The sequence below is a fragment of the Geotrypetes seraphini genome, chromosome 2, assembly GCF_902459505.1.
Source record: "Geotrypetes seraphini chromosome 2, aGeoSer1.1, whole genome shotgun sequence".
NCBI lineage: Eukaryota > Metazoa > Chordata > Amphibia > Gymnophiona > Dermophiidae > Geotrypetes > Geotrypetes seraphini.
In genome coordinates, this window is record NC_047085.1 from 140,814,400 (window position 1) to 140,835,868 (window position 21,469).

The 21,469-nt window shown below is 45.6% G+C and overlaps 1 protein-coding gene across 8 annotated transcripts in view; it reads right to left on the bottom strand.

The window, feature by feature from the left end:
- Window positions 1–21,469, bottom strand: part of RBBP8 (RB binding protein 8, endonuclease) — a 200,200-nt gene that overhangs the window by 47,878 nt on the left and 130,853 nt on the right. For all 8 annotated transcript variants that reach the window (XM_033933895.1, XM_033933891.1, XM_033933893.1 and 5 more), the window contains 3 exons: window positions 18,077–18,178; window positions 13,095–13,192; window positions 9,192–9,316 (listed from right to left, as the gene is read on the bottom strand). In XM_033933895.1, the coding sequence (XP_033789786.1) occupies window positions 9,192–9,316; window positions 13,095–13,192; window positions 18,077–18,178 (325 nt within the window). The remainder of the gene's footprint in view (window positions 1–9,191; window positions 9,317–13,094; window positions 13,193–18,076; window positions 18,179–21,469) is intronic.

The following is a 21,469-nucleotide window of genomic DNA, read 5'->3' on the forward strand; positions in this document are numbered from 1 at the left end:
ACAAGTAGGGAATTACAGGCCAGTAAGTTTGACTTCTGTGGTAAGCAAATTAATGGAAATGCTTTTAAAACAGAGAATGGTCAAGTTTCTGGAATCCTGTGGATTACAGGACCAGAGACAACATGGATTCACTAGAGGTAGGTCTTATCAGACATATCTGATTAATTTCTTTGACTGGGTGACCAGAGAATTAGATAGAGGGAGTGCGCTAGAAGTGGTGATGGGCTGGGTCAGGAACTGGTTGAGTGGTCAATGGAGACTGCTCTGAGGAAAGGGATACTACCAGTGGTGTGCCTCAAGGTTCTGTTCTTGGGCCTGTATATAAGCGATATTGCTGAAGGGCTGTCATGTAAGATTTGCCTCTTTGCATATGATACCAAAATATGCAATAGAGTAGACATCCCGAATGGTATGAATAACATGAAGAAAAATCTAGCAAAGCTTGAAAAATGATCTGAAATTTGGCAGCTTTAATTTAATGCTAAGAAATGCAAGGTCATGTATTTGAGCTGCAAAAACCCGATGGAACGATACAGTTTAGAGGGTAAAGAACTTATATGCATGACAGAAAAGCGACACTTGGGTATGATTGTATGTGATGATTTTAAGGTGGCCAAACAGATTGAAAAGGTGACACGGAAGCTAGAAGGATGCTAGGATGCATAGGAAGAAGTATGGCCAGTAGGAAAAAGAAGGTATTAATGCTCCTGTATAAGGCTCTGATAAGATCTCATATAAAATATTAAGTACAATTCTGGAGACCTCACCGTCAAAAAGATATAAAACGGATGGAGTAGGTCCAGAGGAAGGCTCTAAAATGGTGTGTGGTCTTCGTCATAAGGCGTATGGGGACAGACTTAAAGATCTCAACATGTACAGTATACTTTGGAGGAAAGGCGGGAGAGGGGAGATATGATAGTGATGTTTAAATCAAAAATCTAGAAAAAATGTTATTCGCCAAGTGGTGAAGTGCCCCCACCACTTGGTGAATAACATTTGTTCTAGATTTTTGAATTATATTTTGTTATTATTGTTTTTGTTCTTGAGAGATATTTAAATAACTATAAAGTGTAAATGTGCATTGGTCAAGTCATCTTTCATTTGAAAGAAGCTCTGGAATGAGAGGACATAGGATGAAGTTAAGAGGCGATAGGATCAGGAGTAATCTAAGGAAATACTTTTTTACAGAAAGGGTGGTAGATGTGTGGAACAGTCTCCCGGAAGAGATGGTGGAGACAGAGACAGTGTCTGAATTCAAGAAAGCGTAGGATAGGCACATGGGATCTCTTTAGAGAGAGAAAGAGATAATGGTTACTGTGGATGGGCAGACTGGATGGGCCATTTGGCCTTTATCTGCCAACATGTTTCTATTCTATGTTTCTTCATGTAACTTCATCATTTGGGCTTTGAGGGACATAGCTGGTTTGAGCTCTTCCAGAATCGATTTGTTAGTTCTTTTAGCAGTCCAAGACAATCCAAAAGAGGCGGTTACTTAGATTCTTCATACATTTGAGTCTTTTGGTAGCATCTCAGCTCTAAAGTTGAATGCCACTAAATCTGAGATACTTCGCCTAAATTTATAACTGCAAGAATACTGGGACCTTTTTCAATTAAAGGAGGCATATGGAGGTGTATGTTATTTGGGAGCTCATATTCCAGATGAAATGATTAGACTCTATGAGCTCAATATAAGACCTATAGTATTTAACTACTGTACAGAGGTTAAGTATATGGGAAAAATTGCCATTAATGTTGTGTGGGAGGATTTTCTTATACAATATGAGGGACATAATAAAAATAAACCAAAAAACATCTAAGTCCCTTTTTGGCCTAAGACCCTAGGCGCAAAATGTAGGCAGCAGGGAAATGTCCATTCTCGAAAAAACATCCATAATGTTTAGTTTATAAATCATTCATTTTGGCTAAGTCTTAATAATAATATTGTAATTTATAGTTAGAGAGACATATGATCAAGAAACTGTTTTATTTTACTTTTGTGATTATGATAAACATACTGAGGGCCTCAAAATAGTACCTGGCGGGCTGCAAGTTTGAGACCACTGTTCTAGATGAATGGGCTCAGCTGAATTATTTTGCTACACATGATCTTTTACCATGTGATCATTTTGGTTTTATGCAACTTTCCCATTATGTATGTAGTCTACCGGGTTCTGCTTTGGTCTTGTCTAGAGCCCAAAATCTGAATAAGTGTTTTTTGATCAAAGATCCTCAGAAGCTAAAACTTTTTTATGCATTTCTTAATGACCCACTCCTAGATTTGTTGTATGAATTTTTTTAGCAGATGCCTGGCAGGAAGATCTTGCCTGTGAATAGAGAACAGACAAGATTAAGACCTCTATTGCAAATATCTCTATGATTTCTAATAATTATTTTCTCCAGGAATTGGAATATAAATTCTATTTAAGGGCCTGTGTGTCCCTGTGAGGAGCTCATAGAGCACAACTGGACACTGATGGCAGTTGCCCAAAATGCCATAGCCCTAAGGCTTCTCTGGCATATATATTCTGGTCCTAGAATTCGAGGGTTTTGGATATTGATACATACTTTTTTACATCAGTTGGTACAAAATCTGATACCATTTTGTCCTGTCTATTTTTTGTTTTGTAGTGGTTTGTTTTATCTGATATGCAGAGTGATGGAGAGGGTATTTTCTTGGCTAAACTTCAGTTGCTGGGAAAAAAGGCTAAAACAAAAACCAATCACTAAGGCCTCTAATCAGAGTTATGAATCCTTCCCCCACCTCACCACACAAATAATAGCCCCCCCCCCCCCCGAGACCACCTATACTTGGGGCAGGAACAATTCCTAGTTGCTCCTGGGAGGGGTGTGCTATGGATTGGTGGGGGGAAGATACTGGTGGTGGTAGTGGATGGAGATCTGAAAGGGGAGTTTCTGTTTGGAGGTGGGAGGGAGAAGAGCAAGAGACATAAAGGACAGTGTTAAGGAGAAATTAGGTTCTTACCTGCTAATTTACTTTCTTTTAGCTTCTCCAGACCAGTAGAGGTTAACTTTACGATTGGGTATATATCTAATCATGACCAGCAGGTGGAGACTGAAAACAAAACTTTGGGACAGTATATCCTAGCCCCTCCTCTCTATTTCCCTCAGTCTGCCGAATAGCCAAGCAGAACCAAGAACTGGAAACAACAGAGAGAAAAAACAATACTCCGAAAGGAGTAACCAATAACATACCCAAAAAATGCTGTTGGAAAATGCAGAGGAGAAATTCCCGAAGGAAGAAGGTCCCCACAGCTCGCCAGCTAAGCCAGCCGAGCCACAGCCGCTGTTCTTCAATTCTCCCCGGCCCTAGAAAAATACTAGAACCCGCAGCAAAAACCAAAAACTGCCCGCGCAACAGCCCCAACAACAACAACAACAGACAGGGTGGGGACCTCTACTGGTCTGGAGAAGCTAAAAGAAAGTAAATTAGCAGGTAAGAACCTAATTTCTCCTTCTTTAGCACTCTCCAGACCAGTAGAGGTTAACTTTACGATTGGGACGTACCAAAGCAGTCCCTCTCACGGGCGGGACCCCCGAAGGGCCGATACCAGAACACGCTCACCGAACACCGCGTCCCGACGCGCCTGAACATCTACCCGATAATGCCGAACAAATGAATGCAAGGAGGACCAAACCGCAGCCTTACAAATATCCACCGGAGGCACGAGCGACGACTCAGCCCAAGAAGCCGCCTGACCCCTAGTGGAATGAGCCCTGAGAAACTCCGGAACCGGCTTCTGACTCAGAAGATAAGCGGAAGCGATCGTCTCCTTGATCCAGCGCGCAATAGTAGCCTTAGAAGCGCCAGCCCCCCGACGAGGACCCGCCAGAAGCACAAAGAGATGATCGGAGCTCCGAAAATCCCGGGTCCGCTGCACATAAGCATGGAGGACCCGACCGACATCCAACTTGCGCAGCTGTCGTTGCTCAGAAGAACCCTCCCGACTACCCAAGACCGGGAGGACCACCGATTGATTGACATGAAAAGGAGAAACTACCTTCGGCAGAAAGGAAGGAACAGGCCGCAAAACAACCCGCTCCTTTGAAAACTCCAGGAAGGGAGCCCTACAAGAGAAAGCCTGTAGCTCCGACACCCGTCTAGCGGAAGTAATGGCCACCAAAAAGACCGACTTCAGCGTAAGGTCCTTCAACGAACAGCCATCCAACGGCTCGAAAGGAGGGCGCACTAGAACAGAGAGAACCAGATTGAGATCCCAAGAGGGAATCGAGGGCCTTATGGGAGGCCTGAGCAACTTGGCCGCCCTAAGAAAGCGAATCACATCAGGAATGGCTGACAAACGCTGACCTGTCACCAGCCCCCGAAAAGCCGACAGGGCCGCCAGATGAACCCGAAGAGAAGACCAGGCCAGGCCCCTATCCAGGCCATCCTGCAAAAACTCTAGAATGTTAGGCAGAGAAGCGCGAAAGGAGACCACTCCCCGCGCTCGGCACCATTCCTCAAACAGACGCCAAACCCGTACATAAGCCCGAGAGGTAGAAAGCCTCCGGGACCCCAAAAGTGTAGAGATCACCTTGTCGGAATATCCCTTCTTACTCAGGCGGCCCCTTTCAAGAGCCAAGCCGTAAGACAAAAGGGAGACGGGTCGAACATGGGAATGGGACCCTGCGTCAGAAGATCGCACTCGAGAGGCAGAGGAAGAGGATCCGCCACCAGATGCCTCACCAGATCCGCATACCACGGACGACGAGGCCAATCCGGAGCCACCAAGACCACCAGCCCCGGATGGCGAACAATGCGAAGCAGTACTCTGCCTACTAATGGCCAAGGAGGGAACACATACAACAGCCCCTCCGTTGGCCACGGTTGGACCAGAGCATCCAGACCCTCGGCCAGACCGTCCCTGCGACGACTGAAGAAGCGGGGTACTTTGGCGTTGCCACTTGTAGCCATCAGATCCATCAGGGGCTGCCCCCAAGCACGCACTAGCAACTGAAACGCCTCGGCGCCGAGACACCACTCTCCCGGATCCAAGAAGTGACGACTGAGGAAGTCCGCCTGAACGTTTTCTACCCCGGCAATGTGAGAGGCCGAGAGGTCCAGAAGATGCGACTCCGCCCAAACCATGAGCCGAGCCGCCTCCTGCGCCACCAGAGTGCTCTTGGTGCCCCCCTGACGATTGACATAAGCCACTGCCGTGGCATTGTCCGACAGGACTCTGACCGACTTGCCCAACAAAAGGGAGTGGAAAGCCAACAGCGCCAGCCGGACCGCCCTGGTCTCCAACACGTTGATCGACCAGGAGGCCTCCTCCGTGGACCAGGTTCCCTGAGCAGAGTGACCCAGACACTGGGCCCCCCAACCCAGGAGACTCGCATCCGTAAGGAGCACCGTCCACTGCGGAAGATCCAGACCCACCCCCTGAACTAGGTGAGGGGTCCGGAGCCACCAACGCAGACTGCAGCGCGCCAAGCCTCGCAGGGGAACCGGAACATCCATCCCGTGCCTCTGGGGAGACCACCTCCGGAGCAGAGCATACTGAAGAGGACGCATGTGGGCCCGCGCCCACCTCACCACGTCCAGGGACGCCGCCATCGACCCCAGGACCTGGAGGAAATCTCGCGCCCGAGGACACCGGGACGCCAAAAGCAGGCGAATCTGAGACTGCAATTTGCTCACCCGGGCCTCTGGGAGGAAGACCTTCCCCAAGGAGGTGTCGAACAGCACCCCGAGGTACTCCAGACGCTGAGCCGGAACCAACCGACTCTTGGAAAGGTTGACCACCCAGCCCAGCGACCGGAGAAACTCCACCACCCGAGCCGTAACCCGGTAGCTTTCCTGCAACGACTTGGCCCGAATTAACCAGTCGTCCAGGTAGGGGTGTACCAGAATGCCCTCCGACCGCAAGGCTGCCGCGACGACCACCATCACCTTGGTGAACGTCCGGGGAGCCGTGGCCAGCCCAAAGGGAAGCGCACAGAACTGATAGTGCCGACCCAAGATCGCAAAGCGCAGGAAACGCTGATGAGAGGTCCGAATAGGAACATGCAAGTAGGCCTCCGTCAGATCGAGAGAAGTGAGAAACTCCCCCGGCTGAACCGCCAGAATGACCGACCGCAGCGTTTCCATACAGAAAGAGGGAACCTTGAGAGCCCTGTTGACCCCTTTCAAATCGAGGATGGGCCGAAAAGTCCCCTCCTTCTTGGGCACCACAAAGTAAATGGAGTACCTGCCCGTGCCCCACTCCGGGGGGGGCACCGGAACTACTGCCCTGAGATCTAGCAAGCGCTGAAGGGTCTGGCGAAAAGCCTGCTTCTTCCCCGGAGTCTGACACGGAGAAGCGAGGAAAAAATCCGGCAGAGAGCGGGCGAACTCCAGGGCATAACCGTCCCGCACCACCTCCAGGACCCACTGATCGGACGTGATCTCGGCCCATTTGGGAAAAAAGTCGCGCAGCCGGGCCCCCACCGGAACCAAGGGGGGCGCCGGCAAGGCGTCATTGTGCAGGACGGGAAGCGGGGGAACCGGCGGAGGGGTTCCCTGCCCCCCGACGGGCCCCCCGAAAGGGCTGCATGCGCTGGAAGAACCGACCCCGGGAAAACCCCGGAGACTGGAAAGAAGCAGCCCCACGCCCAGGGCGATACTTGCGAAATTCCCGCAAACGCCCCCGGGCCGCACCCCCCCGAGACGCCGGGCGGGCACGGTCCTCCGGCAAACGGGGAACTTTCGAGTCCGACAGAGTCTGAATTAACTTATCCAAGTCCTCTCCAAATAAAAACGACCCCCGAAAGGGAAATTTAGTAAGCTTAGCTTTGGACGCAGCATCCGCCGCCCAAGCGCGCAGCCACAACACACGCCTTGCGGCCACGCCAAAAGCCATGGACTTAGCCGAGATCCGCACCAAGTCATACAGAGCATCCGAGAGGAATGAGGCAGCCATCTCAATCTTTGCTACCTCCTGATCCACCAGAGACCAGTCGTCAGACTCTCGATCCAAGACCCGCTCCGCCCACCGAAACACGGCGCGAGCGACCAGTCCCCCACAAATAGCCGCCTGGACCCCAAAAGCAGAGACTTGAAAATTTTGCTTAAGGATGTTCTCCAATTTGCGCTCCTCAGAGTCCCGCAAGGCAGAACCGCCCTCAACAGGCACGGTATGCCGCTTGGAAATAGCCGAGACCACCGCATCCACGACTGGCGAAGCTAACGTAGCCCGATCCCCTTCAGGAATGGGATACAGGCGAGCCATGCTGCGCGCCAGCCGAAACGGCGTCTCCGGCGTTTTCCACTGCTCAAGAATAATATCCCGAATATCCTGATGCATAGGAAAAGAGCGGGAAACGGAACGGATCCCTCGTAACAGAGGGTCCCCCACACGCGGAGTCTCCGGCGGCGCGTCCTCAAAACGCAAAGCCGAAGAAACCTGTTGAATAAGGTCAGGCAGCTCATCTCTCTGAAAAAGGCGCACCACGGACGCCTCGTCACTGGAGAACGGGAAACCCGACAACCCGCCGCCAGCTTCCGTCCCCTCCAGAGGGTCCTGGAATTCCTCAGAAGGGTCCAGGTCCTCCTCCATACCGACACGTTCCTCCGACCACAAATCCTCGTCCCACGACACCCGCGGACGCTTGGACAAGAGAGGCGGCGGAGGGGACGTCACGTCAGACGAGAGAGGCAAAGCCGCAGGGAGCGCGGAGGAAACCCCACCCCCCGAGACCCCCTGGGCGCAACCGGGACCCCCAGCCGCCTGAAAATAGGCTTTGCATAATGAAAAGAAAAAATCAGGGGAAAAACCCCCCGAGGGTCCCAAGGGACTCCCTGCCACAGCAGGGGACCCAGCAGAAACCTGCCCCTGCTTAGACAAAACAGGGGGAAGGTCACCTGAGGTGGAAGACAAAATGGAGGGGCCAGACAGAGAAGATGGCGTCTTTCCCGCCAAAACAGCTCCCTCCACAGCCTGAAGCGGCTGAGAGACCTGAATAGTCTCAGCCGCTAAAACAGGCAAGCCGGCATCAGCTGTCAAAATATCAGCTGAGAGGGAATCCTCTAAAACCCGACCGTCGGCGGCTCGGGGAATCCCTCCGTGGGCGGACGGAGAAGACCGGGCTTCTCCACCGTTCCCTGCCGACTCGCGAGGCACCATCGGCGGGGAGCTCTGGGCGCCTGCAGCCGCTGCCGACGGAGCTCCTCCACCGCACCGGCCTGAACACCGCTTGCACAGGCCGGCCGCGAGTGCCTCGCGTCTGGAGCACAATGAGCACTTTTTCCCTTTAGAAGTGCTCATTGCTCCATACGCGACCTAGCTGTAAAAAAGTGCCGGTTAGTTGAAAAAATACAGTAAAATACAGTTTTCTTAAAGGGATACAACCCTCCAGACCAGCACTACCTCAGGATTTTTTTTTTTTTTTTTTTTTACAGAACAGACTCCACAGGCTCTCGAAGCAATATGCCTTGCTTGATTTAGGGGGCAAGGCTTACTGCTGAGGCTCCTCTAAAAAAATATGGGGAGGTGGAGGAAGTGGGGGGAGGGACCCCGCTCGTGACCCGCCGGGTTTGACACCCCCGAGGTCGGACGAACCCCCAAACAGAGTCCGTCCAAGCTCCGTCCGGCTAAAAACAGGGACAATAAACCTCTAAACAAATTCCAACAGCCCTACCAAGGGAGATGGGTACAGATCACTCAACACCTGCTGGAGACTGAAAGAAGACTGAGGGAAATAGAGAGGAGGGGCTAGGATATACTGTCCCAAAGTTTTGTTTTCAGTCTCCACCTGCTGGTCATGATTAGATATATACCCAATCGTAAAGTTAACCTCTACTGGTCTGGAGAGTGCTAAAGAAGCTTCATTTTCAGCCAAAAACACACTAGCATTTTTGGTCAAAACCGAAACAAGGCCAAATATGGATTTTGGGCCAGTTTGAGTACCAGAATTGAACCTACAGATATAAATTAAATGCACTATACCCATTATAGAGCATCTTCTACCTTATAGCATGCTATCATTCTGTTAACATCTAAAATTATGTTTTAATTATTCTTAAGGTTAAACAACCAAGCCATTTCTTCAAAGCACTGACTATGACAAAATTGTATTTCTTGCCCATAACTTCCTCCATCTCTCACATTTATATAGACAAGATCAAAGCTTTGTGATTTTGCCAACCTATGAAGTCTAAAAGTGCATTATATGTAAACTGTAAAGGTAGTTACCCTAAATTCATGTTATTACATGCTGATTTATGACCCTTCTCTTTTATGCCATCCTTCTCCACTCTGTCCTTTGGCATCTCATTGGTTGTAGCTACTCCCGGAGTGTTCGACACACATTCAGAGTCCTTTAATATATATATATAACATGAAACAGGAAATATTATTATTAAAAACCTTATTAGGGAAACAATCATTAGCAAATTCCAAAAGACACAAAAATACAATTTTACATAAGTTGATGCCAAACCAATATTTTCTTTCTCAAAAATAATCATTACTTGAAATGTCTATGTGAATTATTGGGGTGAGATAGGATATGAAGGGAAAAGGGATGGGTCATTAGATGAATGGTTCTGAGGCTGGGTGCTTTGGCGTCCTTGACAGTTAATCTATGGGTCATAAATCTTATGTATTTTTGTTTTCTTCCTTGGTCATTTGTGTGCTTTCTTGATGTTAAAGACTGGGGAAGCAATTAAAATGTTTATAAAGATAAACAATTTGCAATGAAACAATGAATGCCACATTTTTTTTAAACTCAAAGGGTCTTATTTTCAAAAGTTTAAAACACCCCAAAACCCGCCTAAGTTGGCACTTGGATGCCCTAATCGCCAGAACGTCCAAGTGCCAATTTTCAAAATTGTTTTTTTGGATGTCTAGTGGGATGTTTGGCCCACTGTGCATCCAAAGCTCAAAGGGGGGACAACTAAGGGTGGGTTTTAGGCAGGCTTACACTTTGACATCCTGTAGATATAATCAAAACATTTCTAAAATGTCTTGGATGGAACTTAAGACGTTTTCACCTAGACCTGTTTAACAAACGTCTAAGTGCCAAAAAGGTGCCCAAACTGACCTGATGACCACTGGAGGGATTAATACTGACCCCCCCCCACACACACACAACGGTCACCTGATGCCACTGGAGGGATTAATACTGACCCCCCCACCACACACACACACACACACATACACTCCCCCAACGGTCGGAGACCCCCCTCCTACCCCACAATGACTTGAATGAATAAGTACATACCTCTCTGTAGAACACCACTATCTCCTATGGGAAAGCCTACTAGAGAATCACACAGGTGTCTTAAGTAGGCTAAGACATGGGCTAGTGAACCACAGAGAGGAAAGCCCAGACCCATGTCACTGTAACCAGTACATTTATGGCTGAAAATGTAAGTTCACCAAAAACCCTATTCTAATGCTATATGGGTACTACCTACATAAGAACTGCCATCTCCGGATCAGACCTTCGGTCGATCAAGTCCTGTAGGCATAAGGGCTATTGGGATAGTAGCCAGGTAGGTCTAGTGAGTTTGGGGAGGGTTTTGGTGGGGAGCTCACCATAACTTATAAGGGGGTTATGGTGATATGTATGTATATGTGGCACCCTTTATGTGAAGTTCACAGCAGTGCCCTCTAAGGTGCCCCACTGCTCTCTTTGGATATCTATGTGGCCAATCCATCATAATGCTGACCCCTCCCACATCTAAGTGCAGTCTATTTGGACGATTCCAACTTGGACAATTTTTTGGTTGAAAATGGGGTATAACTGAGAGGCTAAGATGGCATCAAGAGAAGACGTCTGAGAGGGAGGCTCTGAGCAATCGGCTCCCCACTCGTGCCATTACCAGCGGCCTTTCCCATCTGTTATGGGAAAGAGGAAGGGAACCCCGCACTCTAATCCTACAGTGATGGTAGCGGCCCCGCAGCGTTTGAGGCAGACGACTTTGTTGGCAGCCTTTTCCCCCTCTGGCGAACCTGTTTGCACTACTTCGGGGGAGAGCCCGATAACTTTGGAGGATCCTGGCTTCTATTCTGAATGGGTGTCTCTAAGCCCGGAGCAGTGGCTGGTCCCGCCTCAACCAGGAAGCATACCAGTGCCTGGAGAGACTGAGGTAAATGAGCCCAGAACAGAGATTTTGGACCTCAGTGTTGAAGGGTTTTCCGCACCAACTTCTACAGGAGAAGGAGCTTTAGGAGAGTTATTTAATCTACCAAGCACCGGAGCAGAGGTGAGACGTGCTTCTGGAGTATCTTCCATCCAGTTTGGGGTGCTTGAAAAGCCTAAAAAGATTGATATGGAAGCATTCTGGAAAGCCATATCAGTAATGGATGCTAACCTTAAGCTTTCTTTTTCAACTTTAAGTACTGATTGTGGAACTATTTTTTCCAAAGTTGAGCAATAAGGTTTAGCCCTTACAAAGGTAAATGAAAAGTTGGAGAAACAGGAAGAAAAGATTTGGGTCATGAAGGTAGTGAAAATGAATTGGTGAAGGAAAGAACTTTTATGGCAAGGAAAATGGAATCTTTAGAAAATCAATTAAGAAAAAATAACTTGAGACTTTTGAATTTTCCTAAGTATCCTTTGATTTCTCCTTTGGAGATAGTAAGAAAATATTTTACAGAAACTCTTGCTATTGTAACGGACAATTTGCCTCCAATTGTGAGAGCTAATTAACTTCAAATAAAGAAACCTGCAGGTGTTTCTACCCCTAATGAGACTCTAAAGTTGTGGATATGATTTTAACAACGTCATAACGGAAATTAAAACCTTGCTGATAACTCTCGCTTTGGAAAGTGATAGAGAATATGTATTTCCGACATATAAATGATCAGTTTTGGGCTCTAATGTGCAAATATTTCCTGACATGTCTCAGAGGTAAATAAAGGAATTCCTGGCATTAAGGCCAAGAGTCCTAGCCCTGGGGGGAATTTTTTTGTTGAAATTTCTGTGAAATGTTTTATTACATATCAGACAAAGAATTTCTTGTTTTTGGAGCCTAAACAACTGTTAGAATTTATAGAATCTAGGGAGGGTGAAGTATCTGTAACTTAAAGATATGTAACTTGTCATAATACCAGCTGTAGGACTAACAGGGTACTACTGTTTTCTCGTTTGATTAATTGTATATCCTTTTTAATTCTTTTTAATTTCCTGTTGTCCTCTCTCAAAGTATTATATATAATTGAATAGATTTTATTTTTCCTTTTTTTTTTCTTTCCCTTTGGAAATTATAGATCTGATTCAAGTTGTACTTATTACATTTGATTGTTAATAAGAAATGTGATAAATAAAGAAATAAAAAAAGGGTATAACTTTGGTGGTCTAAACGTCCCGGATACCTAAACATCCAAGTAGACAAATTTTAAAAAATAGAATAAAATAAAAAATTATATTTGGACATCTTGCAGTTTGGATTTCGAAAATGACTGTTTTTTGTGCTTCTGACCTGGACGTTTTGTGAAAAATGTTCAAGCCAGACTTAGATGTCCAATTTTTTTTTTTTTTTTTTTAATATCTTCATTAAAATGAAGCTTCAAAACTTCACAGATACATATATGTGGTACAATTAACAATTAGAATTGCAACTTGTCATTTTTAGTTATAGATGCTGAAAAGGCTTTTGATAAGAGTCTATTGGTCTTATCTATTCCAAGTGTTGGAAAAATTGGGTCTTCCTAATACTTTTTTGATGTGGCTCTGTAATATTTATAGAGCACCTTTGGCCTGCTTGAAGGTGAATGACTCATATTTGGACAGTTTCCAGTTGGGTCGTGGGACGAGGCACTGTTGTGCTCTATCCCCGGTTCTGTTTGCATTGGTGATGGAGTCTTTGGCCCAATTGGTGCGTCAAACTCTGGCTATTTGAGGTGGGTGTTGAGACTGGAAGGGATGGGGAAAGAAACTATAGGAGGACAGTGTTATCAAAATGGAAGGGTGGGGTACATGTGGAAGGATTGTAAGAAGAGAGTGGGCTCCTTCCAGAGCAGAGGTGAGGCACATCAGCAGGATAGTGTGAATTTTAGTTTTCCATGTCACTGATTTGGCTCTTTTCATGAAGTCAAAAACATAAAAAAAAAAAAAAAAATCAAATCAAAAGGAAAAAAGACACTTACAGATTCTTCCTGAACAGCAAGTCCAATTGTTTCTGCAACAACTGCAGCAAGGTTAAAAGTTGGTTTCATCGGAGGACAGTTGTTGACTCTCCCTTTTTCTGTATGGACAAACATGAATAAATCAATCAAAGGTGCCAAAACAAGGTGGAGCACACAAGCCCTGGCCCAACCAACTTTTCTGCCAACTCTCATCTTTCTTGTAGTCTGCCTGGCCCAAGTTCTTGGTCCCCTTCCCTTCATTGCCTAGACTATGGGCTCCTTTTACTAAGGTGCACTAGTGGTTTTAGCGCACACTAAACGCTAACGCCTCCATAGAGCCTACGTTAGTATTTTTCGTTTAGCGCGGGGTTTGCATGCAAAAATCTTCAGCATGTGCTAAAAATGCTAGCGCACCTTAGTAAAAGGAACCCTGTGACTTCAATTTTGGTTACGCCTTCTGTCACTTGGCCCAGCATTTGTCTCCTTCCTTATCCTTTACAATTCTTGGGATCTTTGTTTGTAAAATACAGCATTCACATTAAGCTATCAAATATATAATGCTGTTATACTATTGTAATTATTTACCTTTTTATTTACTTTAAAAAAAAATAAAATTTAATATGCTCTTTATTATACTGTGTACTTAAATGCAATTGCCTACATATATTTATATTTCACTACTAACAATAAACGCTTTATTACGTGAAACCACAAAAATATCATCTATGTTCGATGATAAGTATTATGTTCAAATTAAAGGCACCGCAATGGGTGCTAAAATAGCCCCTATAATAGCATGTCTTTATGTAGCTGAATTTGAAGATCTTTACTTATATCAATCCCAGTATTTTTCCAAGATGTTATGCTGGAAATGCTAAATAGATGATATTTTCGTGGTTTGGCTAGGAACTGAAACTGAATTAGAACAATTTAACATTTGGATAAATCAATGTGATCATAACTTAACTTTTTTAGTTAATTCCCATTCAGTCCAGTTACCATTTTTGGACCTAATGATTTCTGTTCAAGGAGGCATTTTTAGTACGGTACTTCCAATTTTAGGAAGTCTACAGATCGTAACACTCTGTTAAGATATGATAGTTATCATCCAAAACATCTTTGAGACAACCCTGAGAAGCTGAGGAGGATGGATGCGCAGGTGGTCTTTTCCTCGATCCTCCCAGTAAGGGGCAAGGGCAGTGCCAGGGAGGATCGCATCCAGAGGGCAAACGACTGGCTGCAGGGATGGTGCAAGGAGATGAACTTTGGGTTCTTGCACTATGGAGAAGCATTGCAAGGACTACAGGGACCAGACGGGTTACACCTGACCAGAAGAGGGAAGAACGTCCTTGGACACCGTCTAGCCCGCCTACTACACAGGGCTTTAAACTAGGTAAGTTGGGGGAGGGTACGGGCACAAACAACCTACCTGGCGAGCTAAGCTGCCAATACTTTTTTGAGACTAAGCTAAGTAAACACCGATCTAGGACAGGGGAGATTATACACACTTTCGAGTCTGGGGTTGGCTCACATTATAATTCTGGGTCTAGGGGGAGTACACATTGTAATTCTGGGTCCAGCGAGAGAACACACATTGCAAATTGTACTAAAGGAGTTCAAGTAGCCCAAGCGGGAATACCCCCATAGGGTACACACATTTCCGAGTCTGGGATAGGATACACACTGTAGTTCTGGGTCTGGGGAGTCCGGGATAGGTGCACATTGTAACTCTGGGTCTAGGGAAAGTACAAAACATGCAAATAATGCTAAAGGTGTCCAAGTAGCTCAAGCAGGAACATCCCCATTGAGACGTAACAAACACAACATGGAGGGCTATGTACGTAAACGCCCACAGTCTGGGAAACAAGATCCTGGAATTAGAAACAGAAATGAGGAATGCCGACCTGGATGTGCAAGGAAGTAATCTAATAAGAAAAAGTATATGTCAGCTAATGTGACCCTATATATGTAGTCAATAGACTCCACACCTTACAATGTCCTAAACATTCAGCATTCATTCTCTCATACTTATAAGTTGAACATAAGTTTGCCCACCAAAATGTGTAATTAAGGGGTCCTTTTATCAAGCCGTGCTAGCGGGGTTAGCACGTCAGACATTTCATCATGCGCTAACCCCCGCGGCAAGCAAAAAAACTAACGCCTGGTCAATGGAGGCATTAGCGACTAGCGCAGCAGGCAGTTTAACATACAAACTTTCTTGAGCCGTGGCACACTAAAGGTAGTGGCTGTGGCTCGAGGCATCTGGAAGTGCATGGATATCACCATGATGACATCACACACATGCGTGACATCATCATGTCAATGTCCGCGTGTGTGTGAAGGTCCTCCAGGTGAGAAGAGGGCCAGAGAGAAGGATAGGTGCTGGCACCTACTGATTACCTACAGGATGTGCCTCTCGTCACGAGAGGCATGTCCTGTAGGAAGTCAGCTGGTGCTGGTGCTTTTCTTCCTCCCCAGTGTACTGTGGCACACCTGAAATCTCAGGAGGCACACTAGTGTGTGTTGGCACACAATTTGAGATACACTGCTGTATACCATAATATTCTTCTGCAAAGAATTCAGGAAGGTCATCACTTGAGTGTGGTGACAGATCAGATTCAGTTTTATCAAATTATTCTCTTGTAGCAGACCATGAAGAAGTGTTCAAGTTGAATGTTCTGATGAGCATCAAGAAAGCATCAAGGTGAAGCAGGTGAATCATGATCCCTGAAGGATGATGCACGCGTCAAGTGTGTCCCAGGTATCAATGCTTGACATTGAGAAGGCGTTCTAGAGCGTTGCCTGGAATGACGTGTCAACAAGTCCTCAAGCTGGACTAAGGCTGGCACGGAGGCCGCAGTAGTCCTGCAAACTCTTACTGATATAGGCAAAAGAACAAAAGATGCTTGAGACACTGGATGTTGAGACACTGGAGACTTCGATGATGTGGCATGGCTCTGAGCAGATACCATCTGGAGGAATGGTGATCGATCCTCCCTGCATCGATGCTTGGATTGCATCAAGGCAGTCGAAGTCTTGGAAGATTCCGAGGCATGTCTGTGGGCAGACATGCTTGTGCTTCTTAGCTTTATGTGGCTCTCCTGATGTAGGTGGTACCGATGGTGAAGAAATGGAATCCCTGTTGTGTGTTGACTAGGAACGATGCAATGTTGACGCAGTTGGTGCAGGCGTCGATGCTGGTATAGATTGAGGTTGAGGTTCAGAATCCCCAGCCATGCCCAATGTCCCCGATACGGTACCGAGTACTTTTCAAATTGAAGTTTAGGGGCCTTGAACGACCTCTACATATGAGAGCAGAGGGTGCAAGAAATGTCTAGATGCTCAGAACCAAGACACTGAACATACCAGTTGTGCGGGTCAGAGCCTGAAATGGTCCAGTTGCACTGAATGCACCTCTTGAAGCCAATAAGCGTTTTGGACATCAAGGGAAAACATATGACACAATTTCTATTTTTGCATGCACTTTTTAATGATATTTGTATTATTTATGAATATATGAATTTTCAGTATGTTGTGACTTGGTTGGTTGAGCATGTTTTTCTAGTCTAATTGGATATGGGAATCTGTTGTCTTTTTTTAGAATTTTGGTATGATTTTTATCATAGTAATTTATAAGATTTATAGCATTTATTTGTATTAACCATTTAATACTGAAAGCAGTGCTATGTACTGCTAATAACCGTACTGTATATTTTGTAATATAAATTAAATACCTACAATTCTGGTTGACACAAAGAACATCATCCCCAGCAATTGCAAACACTACGGGTAAAAGTTCTTACTGAGAAACATAAAAGCCCAGGGCAAAATAAGGAATCATAATGCAAATAAAAAACACTTTCATTCTAAGGTTCAATTCTCATTTTATATGCTGTTTTGCATTGTTTAGGACAGTAGTCCACTAATTTCTAAGTTGGGAGCTACTTTGGCTCCAATGAGCTAAAGGATAGAGAATGACACGGGGAAAAAATCTGTCCCCGTCACCGCCCCGTCACCGGCCCACCATCCTCTGCACCGCCCCGTCACCGCCGATCCCTTCACCGCCCCGTCACCGTCACCGCCATCCCTTTCACCGCCCCGTCACCGTCCCCGCTGCATCCATATAAGCCTTTTTCCTTTCACTCCCTCCTTCCAATTTGAGCCGGGAACACTAGCGATCGCACGGTCCCCGCGGCCACTACCTGCCTGCCCGGTCGATCCTGATGTTTGGCCGGCTCTCTCCCTTCTCCTCACCTTGGTTTGTGGGTTTTCTTTTTCGGCAACCTGCGCTTTCCCAGGGAGCCGCACACGCGCGGCTGCTCAGTGTTCGATCTTCTGCTCTGCTGCAACTTCCTGTTTCCGGTTGCGTCAGAGCAGAAGATTGAGGCTGAGCAGCGGCGGGTGTGCGCGGCTCTCTGGTAGCGTGCGGGTCGCCGAGGAGGAGGATCTGCGGACTGGGGTGAGGAGAGGGGAGAGAGCTGGCTGGACACTGGAATCGATTGGGCGGGCGGGTGTGAGCTGCGGGGACCGCGCGATCCTTCATGCCTCACTGCGGGGGACAAGACCATTCACCGCCCCGCGGGCGGTGAATGGCCTTGTCCCCGTCGCCGCAGCGACTGCTAGTTTTCTTCCCCGTTTTCGGCGGGTGACCCGCGGCTAAAATGCGGTGGCCGCGGGTAAACCGCCACCGTGTCATTCTCTACTAAAGGAGAGCCACCAAATATTTTTCCATTCAAGGTTATGACACTGTTGACCAATTTATGTCAATGACATTCACTCCACCCTACTGCCTTCAGACTGTTTATTGGGTATATCCTTAAGGAGGTGGTCATTTCCAAATTAATTCTCTTGACCTACTGAGAAATTCCTTGTCAATGCAGCATGTGGCCACTTCAGAGGTCTCCAAGAGTTGCCATTGGCCCCCAGGCCTTGCATTGAAGAACATTGGTTTAGAATGTTAGAAATGTTCCTGGGAGAACAGCAAAGCATGCTGAAGCACTTACTTGCTAAAGGAGACTGGTCTTGATCACAAGTGTCTGCCACTAGAATCTCTTCTCCTTTGTTGTGAAGCATTTGCGTGGAAGCATGGATAGGTTTTCCAAAATCTAAGCAGATCAGTAAAATAAGAGGACAAAATCAAATCAGGTTTACAGAATATGAACACAGTTTCACTAAAGCACTTGTTTAAAAGTGAGGCTTCCATTAAAATATCTATATTTTACCAATGTAGTGCATGTCTTTCAAGGACTACTATGCTTTATGAAATTCATTTAAAATAACATTCATAATCACTTATCATAAATGTGATTTAGGACAGTGTTCTTCAACCTTTTTACACCTGTGGACCGGCAGAAAAAAAGAATTATTTTGTGGACCGGCAAACTACTAGGACTAAAATTTAAAAACCCCGTTTCCGCCCCATCTCCACGAGCTCAGTCCCCACAAATCATCTGATCCCATCCACACAAGCCTCAGTTATGATTTTATATTGAATGTATTTTATTAAAGTATAAAAAGAAACAATATTCTGTACAATTGTCATTTTATAAATACAAATAATTCAGAGCAAGGATCAACAAAACCCCTGTCTCCCTTCCCCTTCACATATATCCCCTCTACTATCAAGAAAACTGAACAAGCCAAATTATTACAGAATGCTACACAGAAATATCATGCTAACAGAATACTGCAGTCACACATGACAGGAATAGTTTTAGGGGAGTGCAACTAGGGCAACTGCCCCCTGGTCAGAGAGCGCCTTAAGCCAGCTGAAAGCTAAAGAAGCACTGCCTGGGTTTTACAGTCCTCAGTTATGTCTAACACCAATTCTAGCAGGATATATATTTCAAATCTGATATATTCTAATCACAAAATAGAAATAAAATTATTTTTTTCTACCTTTTGTCATCTCTGGTTTCTGCTTTCAATCTTCTTTTCACTCTCTTCCTTCCAGCGTCTGCCCTCTCTATCTCTTCAATCCAGCATCTGCCCCTTCCATCCACTGTCTGTCCTCTCCCCCTTCCATATGGTATCTGTCTTCTTTCTATGCCCCTCTCCCCTTTCCATCTAGCTTGTGCCCCCTCTCTCCGTTTTACATGATTCATTCCAGCTTCACTGCTCTCTTCATTTTTATCTCTCCTACACCAGATCTATCATCGTTGTCCCTCTCTGCTTATTTTTCTGCTGACCCCTTCCTATCATCAATCTCTCTACTTTCTCATGCCTGTGTCTCCCCTTCCCCTCCTCTAATCTCTCTGCCAGCTGTTTCCTTCCTTTTTTTCATTCTCCCTTCCCTCCTTCCATAACTCTCTTCCCTTCCTCCCCTCCCAGCAGCATCTCTCCTTCTCCCTCTCCAGTAGCAGCTGTCCCTTTTTTCCTTGCCCAGCAGCTTCCCAGACTCCTTTCCCTCCTCCCCTCCCAGCAGCATCTCTCCTTCTCCCTCTCCAGTAGCAGCTGTCCCTTTTTTCCCTTGTCTAGCAGCTTCCCAGATTCCTTTCCCTCCTCCCCTCCCAGAAGCATCTCTCTTTCTCCCTCTCCAGTAGCAGCTGTCCCTTTTTTTCACTTGCCCATCAGCTTCCCAGACTCTGATAGTGGTTTTCTCCCCTCCCAGCAGCTCTTCTTACTTCCCAGCGCAGCGATTCAGGAAGGCAGCCTCGGGTCCTTTGTTGGGTCACGCCGCCTCTGAGGAAAGAGGAAGTTGCATCATCAGAGGCAGCCACGACTCAGCAAAAGCCCTGAGGCTGCCTTCATGAATCGCTGCACTGGGAAGTAAAGGAGAGCTGCAGAGAGGGGGGAAAGCCACTGTCGGAGGCTCCCCAAGATCTCTCCGGCCCAGCACAGACTTCAGATGTTGATCTTGCCGGCCCTGCGCGGACCGGCAGGAAGTTGAAGTGAGTCAATCTTGCCGGCCCTGCGCGGACCGGCAAAAATTTCCTGCGGACCGGCGGTTGAAGAACTGTGATTTAGGACACAACACCTGTTTTAAAAAAATCAATCCTTTTCATGTTTTTATTTTCTTTTTTTTTAAAAATCTTTATTCCTTTTTATTTCTTTCAACAAGTGTACAATATTATTACAATTAATTCACATAACTCACTTGACATTCTTAAACAATATTATTATACATGTTTTAATACCCCCCATCCACCTCCCATCCCTTCCCATATCAACAAAATATTTCATCCAAACTTATACATACTTGTATATCCCTCTTTCATAATACAATTAATCTTACATTAAATCTGTCCCTCCCCCCACCCTTTCTTCCTCAAACTCTTTATTCATTTTATTATACAAAGTAATGCACAACAATATATATCTCATCATAGTACATATATCCCCTTATATTTCATAACAACATATTTCCAATAAATTTACCCTCTTTCCTTTTCTATTCATACCTATATACCATGTTTCTTATATCCATTAATCAGTTGAAATATACCGCTAGTTAACTAAATTATCCTATCCCCCCCATCCCACCCCATTTCTATAAATTATCCCCTAAGGAAAAAGAATAAATCTTAATCATTATAATAATCAATTAATGGCCTCCACACCTCTTGAAACCTTTTAAAATACCCCCTTTGTACTGCAAGAAATCTTTCCATCTTGTACATATGACAAACTGAGTTCCACCAGAAACTACAATTCAGTCTAGAACAGTCTTTCCAATTAGTTGTTATTTGCTGAATTCCCACACCAGTAAGAATCATCAATAATTTATTGTTTGCTGCAGATATTTGGCTTTTGGCCCTCATACACATTCCAAAAACCACTGTGTCATAGGATAATGCCACATGACTCTCCATCAATATGTTGACTTGATCCCAGATTGATATCCAAAATGCCTGAATACATGGACAATAAAATAAAAGATGGTCTAAAGTTCCAACTTCAATTTTACAATGCCAGCATCTATTAGACTTAGAGCAATCTAATTTTTGTAATCTAGTAGGGGTCCAGAATGCTCTATGCAACAAAAAGAACCATGTTTGCCTAATAGATGCTGACATCGTACCTTTAATTCTCCAAGACCAAATACGTGGCCATTGAGATGCATTAATCTGATGCTTAATCTCAATGCTCCAAATATCTCTTAATCCATTTTTAGGCTTCTTATTCAAATAATTAGATATAATTTTATACCACTTTGCGGCCTGATGACCCAGAAAATCTGCCTGGAAACATAAGAATTCTAAGCTGTAATGATCATTTAAAGATTTCCATTCAAGGAACCCCACCTGAATAGCCTGCTTCAATTGCAACCACTTAAAACTTTGTTTTTTATTCAGACCATATTTATGTTGCAATTGTGAAAATTCAAGCATCTTACCATTATCAATTACTTCCGTTAATGATCTTATACCTGCTTTAATCCAATCTTTCCAGACAAC